General features: G+C 42.8%; 1 protein-coding gene across 1 annotated transcript in view; it reads left to right on the top strand.

The window, feature by feature from the left end:
• The window catches only part of LRRC8D (leucine rich repeat containing 8 VRAC subunit D), a 99,699-nt gene extending 89,889 nt beyond the window's left edge, over positions 1 to 9,810 (top strand). The window contains exon 2 of the mRNA XM_043575531.1: positions 6,865 to 9,810. Within this exon, the coding sequence (XP_043431466.1) occupies positions 6,867 to 9,443 (2,577 nt within the window). The 5' untranslated portion in view covers positions 6,865 to 6,866 and the 3' untranslated portion in view covers positions 9,444 to 9,810. The remainder of the gene's footprint in view (positions 1 to 6,864) is intronic.
• Positions 9,811 to 10,201: the final 391 nt, after the last annotated feature.

Genomic DNA, 10,201 nt, shown 5'->3' on the forward strand with positions numbered 1-10,201 from the left:
AATGTCATGAAAGGTTACCTTAAGGAAGGTTATGATTACATAATTTCATTCCTCTGTCTCCTCAAAGCTGAACACAGTGGTTGGCTCCCTCCTTCAGCAGCCAGCCGTTAGCCAATAGCACAGCCATTGGAGGACTGGGTGATGGAGAATGAGATTTGGAGATGAAAGATTCTGTTAGCTCTGTCACTTAATCAGCCCAGGGAGGTCATTTAAGCTTTTTGTGCCTCAGGTTTCCACATACTGTTGGGCAATAGCAGTGCCTAATTCACTGGGAGTTACTGTGAAAATCAGCCAAGGAACTTTATAGAGAAGTAGTTTGCAAACTGCAAACACGCGAAGTAAGGAAGAGAGGCAGGATAGTCTGCTAGAAGGAACATGTGGTTTGGCCCTAGATGAGATTTTTCAATCCAGACTCCACCACTTATTATTTGACTTCCACAGCGTCACTCCTGCAAGCCTATTCCTCTGTCTGTCAGGGGAAAATAACAACACTTGAGCAGATGAGAGTAACGTTGTGAAGGTTAGATGGAATTCAGGCAGTGTTCCGCTCGTGTTCCATCTGTGCGCGTTCGACTGTTCCCAACCCCAGCTTTCGCACATTTCGTGCATTTTGCGCACCCTCTTTTCCGTAGCAGATTCGGTCTTTTGTACTCCAGGGAGAGGAGTACTTCTCCCAGGCCAGGCAGGATAGTCAGTGAAGGGAGGCTGCCAGAAGGTTACGGGCTTCCCTGGCCTGTGACGCCAGCCAGCAGGTGTGTGCCTTGGGGTGGGAATAAAGCGAAGCCTCCGTCCGCTGTCACTGCACATCCGTGGGGCAGGGGTTTGTGCTGCAGCTTCTTTTCCTGTTTCTTCTTGAAACTTTTTATTGACGTTAAAACATACATACCTGAAAAGGCATATGGCCTAAGTGTACAGATCGCATTTTATAAACTGGCCAGACCCATGTAACCAGACCATTCATTCGCATTGATGCCTGATACTTCACTTTGTGAGTCTACCACATTTCACTTTTTCGTTCTACCGGTGGTGGACATTTAGCTGGCGTCCACTTTAGGGCTATTGCAGAGAGTGCCGCTGGGAATGGCCTTGTACATGCCTTATGATGAAGATCTGTGTTTCTCATAGGTATGTAATTCACAGGGGAATTGCTGGGTCATAGAGTATGCATATGTCCCATTTTTGTAGATACTCACTCAAAAGTTTCCCGGTGTGGTTATGCCCATTTACACCCCTGACAGCAGTGTTGAAGGGTTCTGAGTGTTCCACATCCTCACCAGCGTTTGGTATTATCTGTCAGTTTAATTTTAGAAATTCTGGTGGATTTTATGATACTAGGTAGCATTTTGGAAGTAGAACTGTTCCCTCATCCTCCAGAACTTAAAACTCTAAACTTTCATACATTCATTTTCAGGAATGCATCCTGCACAAAAGCAGGGAATTATACCAGATACACGGCCCCCAGTACAGTGTTTGGTGTGTGGAAGGAAGATGGCAACATGACAGCTGCCATTATTACTCTCATCCTCATCATTGTCATCACCAAATGCCTTCTCTGTTCTTGAGAGGGGAGAGAACAGGTCACAGTGGATCAAGGGTGAATAATAAGGCACAGTCTGTACCCATAAGGAGCTCAACATCTGGATGAAGAGACAAACATTAGAAACAGATTATTATTAGACCATGTGACAGGAGTTTAGGGAAAGTTTGAGTTGGAACTTGAAGAATAGGAGTTCAACAGACAGGAAAAAGGGAGGTGGGCTGGAGGAAATGGCAGAGCCCCAGAACCCTTGGTGGGCAGTGGCAGAGAAGACAGCATGCTGGAGGATGAGAGCCCACCCTTGCATGCCCAATCTCAGTTGTTCCGATGTCATCACCCTGGGGTGATGTGGGGGCTGAGCTAGTGACCATTCGGGGTCATTGTGAAGTTATAGCACTCTAATGCTCTGTCTTCTCCTTTTAGCTTTTTCTTCCTCCTCTTGAGAAAGTGATCGACTTCCTCTTCTCGGGACTCCTGTCCTGAGTCTGAGCCCCAGGTGATTTAAAACCACGGATGAAGCTTTAACAGCTACAGAATATCACTGGTTACAAGGATCCCATAGTTTCTTTACTTTGTGTTTTTAGCTATTTATTTTTATGTGGAAGCCTGACTTGTAGTTTTTATTCTTGTAGGCCTAAGTTGCAATGTGGCAGTTAAGTTTAATAAAATGCTCTTCTGCCAATACCATGTGTAGATAGTTAATAAATGTCCTTGAGGAATTTTGAGGAGGAGGATGCTGAAGATGACCATCAAGAGCCATACAGTCTTTCCTTGATTAAGCACCTACTAGGTGGCAGGAATTGGCTGTACGGGAATAAGGAGGCTGGACATGGTACCTGGCCCCGCTGAATTTTAAATCTAGTATGAGATCAAACAAGTAATCAGCCCACCACAGTGTGATAAGGGCTATTATGGGTAGAGGTACAGAGTCCTGTGGGACACATCAGAGAAGACTAGAGGTCAGGGAGGGCTTCCTAGAAAAGGTAACAGAAACCTGATAGCCTCATGAAGGGAAGTTGGAAGGAAGTAGAGGTAATAATGCGTGGGAGGACCTACATACAGGGAAGAACGGCTGTTTGGAGAAACTGGAAGACGTTACCAACCTAGGGCATAGAGAATGTTGGGAGAAGAGGAGTTTTAACTGAAGGGCGAGCAGCAGGTGGGAGGTGGATTGAAGGAAGTCAAGAATGGAGGCACACGGGGGCGCCTGGGTGGCTCACTCAGCCCAGATCATGATCCTGGGGTCGTAGGATTATGCCATGTCAGACTCTACTCTGAACATGGGTCCTGCTTTGGATTCCCTGTCTCCCTCTCTCTTTGGCCCTGTTCCCTGCTCTCTCTCTCTCTCTCTCTCTCTCTCTCTCTCTCTTTCTCTCTCTCTGTCTCTCTGTCTCTCTCAAATTAAAAAAGAATAATAATGGAGGCAGATAGAAAAAGACAAACATCATATGATTTCATTTATATGTGGAAACTAAAAAACAAAACGAAAAACAGAAAAATAGACTCAGAAATGCAAGAACAAATAGATGATTGCCAGAGGGGAGTGGCTGGGCAGGGATGACTGAAATAGGTGAAGGAGATTAGGGAGTATAACTTCAACTTATAAAATAAGTCACAGGGATGAAAAATACAATGTAGGAAATATAGTCAATAATATTGTAATAGCTGGGGCACCTGGGTGGCTCAGTCAGTTAAGTGTCCAACTCTTGATTTGGGCTCAGGTCATGATCTCATGTTTCATGGGATCGAGCCCCACGTTGGGCTCCATGCTGATGGCACAGAGTCTGTTTGAGATGCTCTTCCTCTCTATCTCTCTCCGCCCCTCCCCTGCTCACGCTCTCTCTCTCTCTCAAAATAAATAAACATTAAAAAAAAAACCCACAATAATATTGTAATAGCATTGTCTGGTGACAGATAGTAACTACACTTAACCATGGTGAACATTTCGTAATGTATGTAATTGTTAACTCCCTATCTTATACGCCTGAAACTAATAGAGCATTTAGTGTCAACTCTACTTCTGTAACAATAATTAAATAATAAGTAGATAAAAGACTGGAGGCAGAGAAGTAACCAGTAGTCTCAGCAGGATGACTTTCAAAATTCCCTTCTCCCCTCCATCCTCCAACCCAAACATCCTGACTCTTTTAGAGCCCAATACAGCTATTTGAAGAGTAAAGAAAAATCTTACTAGAAAGAAGTGTTTTGTGCAAAAAAAAAAAAATATATATATATATATATATATATATATATATATATATATATATATATTTTCTATTAGTTATACTGATGGCCCTTTAAAACCATCGTCCCTGGGTGTGACCATATGATGTTCTTTGCCAGGAAGAAACTTTGTGAGCTGTGTTCTGCAGTCTCTGTATGTGAAGTAAGAGCTGCTCCGTAGCCTGTGGCTCGGTGCTGTGTTTTGTGCATCCTCTACAGGGACCAGAGAGCTCAATGTGACACGTGGGTGAACAGTTTCTCATTTAGTGTGGCCCACTGTGCATTGCAATAATCTTGCTTTTTGCTTAAATTCCCAGTCACTCACAAAACTGTAGACACACACAAGATACAAGAGTTCAGAATAAAAGGATTCCAGTGGGATGTTGTCTCCCACTTACTTGATCATTTTTTTAATAAAGACTGGGTGCCAGACATTTCATACTTAAGCCCTTGAAATCTAGAAATGTGATTTCTACCAATTTTCACAAAATAAAAGTAAATAGTCTGACTGTATTTGGAGTTCTTGGGCTTATGCTTACCTGATTAAATAAAAGACATTTCACTTTTTTTTTTTTTTAATTTTTTTTTCAACGTTTATTTATTTTTGGGACAGAGAGATACAGAGCATGAACGGGCGAGGAGCAGAGAGAGGGAGACACAGAATCGGAAACAGGCTCCAGGCTCTGAGCCATCAGCCCAGAGCCCGACGCGGGGCTCGAACTCACGGACCGCAAGATCGTGACCTGGCTGAAGTCGGACGCTTAACCGACTGCGCCACCCAGGCTCCCCGAGACATTTCACTTTAAAAAAACAAAACAAAACTGCAGGGGTATCTGGGTGGCTCAGTCAGTTGAGCATCTGGCTGTCAATTACTGTTCAGGTTGTGGTCCCAGGGTCATGGAATCGAGCTCCGAATCAGGTTCTGCACTGAGCTTGGAGCCTTATTAAGAGATATTCTCTCTCTCTCTCTCTCTCTCTCTCTCCCCCCCCCCCCCCCCCCCCCCCGCCCCATTCTTGCTTGTGTGCATGTACTTTTAAACAAACAAGGGGCACCTGAGTGGTTCAGTTGGTTAAGCATCTGACTTTGGCTCAGGTCACAATCTCGCAGTTTGTGGGATCAAGCCCCACATCAGGCTTTGTGCTGACAGCTCAGAGCCTGGAACCTGCTTCCAATTTGGTGTCTCCCTCACCCTCTGCTCCTGTCCCACTCATGCTCTGTCTCTCAAAAATAAATGTTAAAAAATAATTTTAAAACAAACCAAAAAACCGCAACAACTCCAAATATGAGAATTGCTGTTACAATTGAATAGATATTCATTGTATTTTATTGAGAAAAATTATGTGACTCCTCTGTACAGTACCAGATATGTGGAGAGAAAAAATAAGGTATGGTCCATCCTAACTCTCAGAGATTTACTCTACAACAGAGAGAACAAGCAGAATCAAAGTACTGATATCATCCAAGGGAGACACTAGTAACCTGTCATGTAACAGTATTTCCTGCCACAGTCAGAGTCAGCCTCAGAATCCTTTTCAATACAGCATACCAGGCAACTTTTGTAAGATAAAAATTTTTCTTCCTTTATTTAAAAAAATAATGTATAATGTATTCCCAGAACTTTAGATATTCACCTGGCCTTTTATCTTTTTGTTTTTTACTAGCTTTTCAAAGAAATAAGTCATTTTATATATGAACGTTGGAACCTGAGAGCATCTCGAGAAAGTAGAATATAGTAAAGTTCCTTTTCAAGAAGTTTCAACTTCCAGCAGTGCCTGGGTGGCTCAGTCGATTAAGCGTCTGACTCTTGATTTCGGCTCAGGTCATCGGCTCAAGGTCATGAGCTCAAGCTCCAAGTTGAGCTCTGAACTGAGCGTGGAGCCTGCTTTTAAGATTCTCTCTCTCCCTCTGTCTTTGCCCCTCCCTCCCTCTCTCTAAAATAATAAGAAATAAAATAAAGAAGTTGAAACTTCAAATTCAAGAAGATAAACACCTGTTTCACATATATGATTACAGAAACCCATTCCTACTACTTACCCTATAAACATTGTGTTTTTCTTGGTTATTTCTAGGATGATTGTCCTTGGTACTTTGACTCTTTGTATAGTTTCAAGACTGTAAAGCTGCCAGCTGTCAGTGAATGGTGACCACATTTTCAGGTGTCCTGGTGCTGGAATTCCCTTCATTGCTTCTGGGCTCACCCGTATTGGTAGAGATCAAAGGTCTTACAGGGCCTGACCTATTTGGTGTCATGTCACTGATCATTCCACCTGTGTCTTTGACCCTCTTCTCCTTCCACATGCTTTCCACAGGTGCTGTATCCAAAGCCATAGTTTCAGTTTACATATATTGATAAATCCCAAGTATGTATAATAAGACTCCTCTTAAACTCTGGACCCTTAATTTCAACTGTCTGTGGCGCATTTCCACCAGAGTGATAAGAGCTTTATAGTCCTTACTTAATCTAAGCTTTCCGAATAACCCTTAGAAGTAAACATCCCCAGGCTTGGAGAAGCACACCATTCACCATTCATAAACAGTAAGCCTGAGTCTGGTACACAGGCTATCTAGAATTTAATAGTGTACACGGACCATTCCATTTTGGCTTGAACAAAATAAAAGTCATCTCACTCCTCTCCCTAAAACTCCAGTCTTAACCTTAAATCAGTCCAGTCCACAGCAAATACCATCTTGTTCTCATATCCTTCTTCATGGTCCAGGAAGTTACAAGACGTTTCAGTTCTATCCCTAAAATAGTTCTCAAACTGCCCCCGCTCCTGCCTCCATTTCTACTCTAACCCTTGTAGACCTTCAGCAAAGTGTTGTAATTTCTTACCTAGTAGGCATTCTTATTATTCCTCTCCCATTTTTTTCTCTTCTCTTGGGCTAGGAGAGAAAAGCTACAACAGACCGCGATTTTTCTCATATGTGTTCGTTCCTTTTAGTTTATTTACTACTATACCTATCTTGGATAAAAAGCTAGGATGTGGATGAGAAAACTTTACTTTGGTGCAAGTAAAGTGTTGGGTTTTGTCTTGTTTTGTTTTCTACTTAATGTTTTCACTTGTATCTTTGTAATAAAGTCTTTCGTTTCCTTGTTTTCTAGGAATGTTTACCCTTGCGGAAGTTGCTTCACTTAATGACATTCAACCAACTTACCGAATCCTGAAACCATGGTGGGACGTGTTTATGGATTACCTGGCTGTCGTTATGTTGATGGTAGCCATCTTTGCGGGAACCATGCAACTTACCAAAGATCAGGTGGTCTGCTTGCCGGTATTGCCATCTCCTGTAAATTCAAAGGCACACACCCCACCGGGAAATGCCGACGTTACCACCAATATCCCCAAGATGGAAGCAGCCACTGACCAAGACCAAGATGGGCGGACGACAAGTGACATTTCCTTTGGCACATCTGCTGTGACACCTGACATACCTCTCAGAGCCACATACCCTCACACAGATTCGACAGTTTCAAATCAGGAGACAAAGAAAGAGAAGAAGGATCCAACAGGCCGAAAAACAAACTTGGATTTTCAGCAATACGTATTTATTAATCAGATGTGTTACCATCTGGCCCTTCCGTGGTATTCTAAGTACTTTCCATACCTTGCTCTTATACATACTATTATTCTCATGGTCAGTAGCAACTTTTGGTTCAAATATCCAAAAACATGCTCAAAAGTAGAACATTTTGTTTCAATATTAGGAAAGTGCTTTGAGTCTCCGTGGACTACTAAAGCGTTGTCTGAGACAGCGTGCGAAGACTCGGAGGAAAACAAGCAGAGAATAACAGGTGCCCAGACTCTACCAAAGCATGTGTCTACCAGCAGTGATGAAGGGAGCCCCAGTGCCAGTACCCCGATGATCAACAAAACAGGCTTCAAATTTTCAGCCGAGAAGCCTGTGATCGAAGTCCCCAGCATGACCATCCTTGATAAAAAAGATGGGGAGCAGGCCAAAGCCCTGTTCGAGAAAGTAAGGAAGTTCCGTGCTCACGTGGAAGACAGTGACTTGATCTATAAGCTCTACGTGGTCCAAACATTTATCAAAACAGCCAAATTCATTTTTATCCTCTGCTATACCGCAAACTTTGTCAACGCAATCAGCTTTGAACACGTCTGCAAGCCCAAAGTGGAGCACCTGACTGGTTACGAGGTATTTGAGTGCACCCACAATATGGCTTACATGCTGAAAAAGCTTCTCATCAGTTACATATCCATTATTTGTGTTTATGGTTTTATCTGCCTCTACACTCTCTTCTGGTTATTCAGGATACCTTTAAAGGAATATTCTTTTGAAAAAGTCAGAGAAGAGAGCAGCTTCAGTGACATTCCAGATGTCAAGAATGATTTTGCGTTCCTTCTACACATGGTAGACCAATATGACCAGCTCTATTCGAAGCGCTTTGGTGTGTTCTTGTCGGAAGTCAGTGAAAATAAACTTAGGGAAATCAGTTTGAACCACGAGTGGACGTTTGAAAAACTCAGGCAGCACGTGTCCCGCAACGCCCAGGACAAGCAGGAGCTGCATCTGTTTATGCTGTCAGGCGTGCCCGATGCTGTCTTTGACCTCACAGACCTGGATGTGCTCAAACTTGAACTGATTCCGGAAGCTAAAATTCCCGCTAAGATTTCTCAGATGACTAACCTCCAAGAGCTTCACCTCTGCCACTGCCCTGCAAAAGTGGAACAGACTGCTTTTAGCTTTCTCCGAGATCACTTGAGATGCCTTCATGTGAAGTTCACCGATGTGGCAGAAATTCCTGCCTGGGTATATTTGCTCAAAAACCTTCGAGAGTTATACTTGATAGGCAATTTGAACTCTGAAAACAATAAGATGATCGGACTTGAATCTCTCCGAGAGTTGCGGCACCTTAAGATTCTCCACGTGAAGAGTAACTTGACCAAAGTTCCCTCCAACATTACAGATGTGGCTCCGCATCTTACAAAGTTAGTCATTCACAATGACGGCACTAAACTCTTGGTACTGAACAGCCTTAAGAAAATGATGAATGTCGCCGAGCTCGAACTTCAGAACTGTGAGCTGGAGAGAATTCCCCATGCTATTTTCAGCCTCTCAAATTTGCAGGAACTGGATTTAAAATCGAATAACATACGCACAATTGAGGAGATCATCAGTTTCCAGCATTTAAAACGACTGACGTGTTTAAAATTATGGCATAATAAGATTGCCACCATTCCTCCCTCCATCACCCACGTCAAAAACTTGGAATCACTTTATTTCTCTAACAACAAGCTCGAATCCTTACCGGTGGCAGTGTTCAGTTTACAGAAACTCAGATGCTTAGACGTGAGCTACAACAACATTTCGGCGATTCCCATAGAAATAGGATTGCTTCAGAACCTGCAGCATTTGCATATCACCGGGAACAAAGTGGACATTCTGCCAAAACAGTTGTTCAAATGCGTGAAGTTGAGGACTTTGAATCTGGGGCAAAACTGCATCACCTTCCTCCCCGAGAAGATTGGTCAGCTCTCCCAGCTCACTCAGCTGGAGCTGAAGGGCAACTGCTTGGACCGCCTGCCAGCCCAGCTGGGCCAGTGTCGCCTGCTCAAGAAAAGCGGGCTTGTTGTGGAAGACCATCTTTTTGACACCCTGCCACTCGAAGTCAAAGAAGCATTGAATCAAGACATAAATATTCCCTTCGCGAATGGGATCTGAACTGAGGTGATACGTGCACATCCGTGTGCAGGAACCACTTCCTAGATTGCAAACACTCACGTACAAGTTATTGCAAGATAATGCATTTTAGGAGTAGATACATCTTTAAAAATAAAACACAGAGAGGACGCATAGAAGGCTGATAGAAGACATAACTGAATGTTCCATGTTTGTAGTGTTTTCAGGCATTCCTTTCCAGATCTTTTCTCTTTTCTTTTTTTCTTTTGGGGAAAGGGAAGGAACGATTATAATCACTAATCTTGGTTTCTTTTTAAATTGTTTGTAACTTGGATGCTGCCGCTACTGAATGTTTACAAATTGCTTGCCTGCTAAAGTAAATGATTAAATTGGCATTTTTCTTACTCTACCACCTTTTGGGAGATGTCTTGATTTACTTTGCTTGACCGGTGCAATATTGCTTTAACTCAGACCACTTAAAGACACATCGGGTCCCAACTTGTAAATGTAGCTTTGCTGAAATATTGATTTCCTTCCTGTTTTAATTTAAAGTGCCTCAGATAAGCACTTCTTATAATACTGGGCTAGGGCTACTGCTTCTGAGAATCCCATTTTATAGATTTTATACTCTTGGAGGCCTGGAACACGATAAAGGTGTGTAGACTTTCAGTTTGCGGGGCAGGGGGGGATTATTTAAAAAAAAAATAACAAGGGAAAGTAAATAGCATCCCCCTTACTAATGGCTATTTTTCTATAGTCTGGAGTTTGGATCATGAGATACATTTTTCTACCAATACTAT

The sequence above is a fragment of the Prionailurus bengalensis genome, chromosome C1 (genome assembly GCF_016509475.1).
Source record: "Prionailurus bengalensis isolate Pbe53 chromosome C1, Fcat_Pben_1.1_paternal_pri, whole genome shotgun sequence".
Taxonomy (NCBI): domain Eukaryota; kingdom Metazoa; phylum Chordata; class Mammalia; order Carnivora; family Felidae; genus Prionailurus; species Prionailurus bengalensis.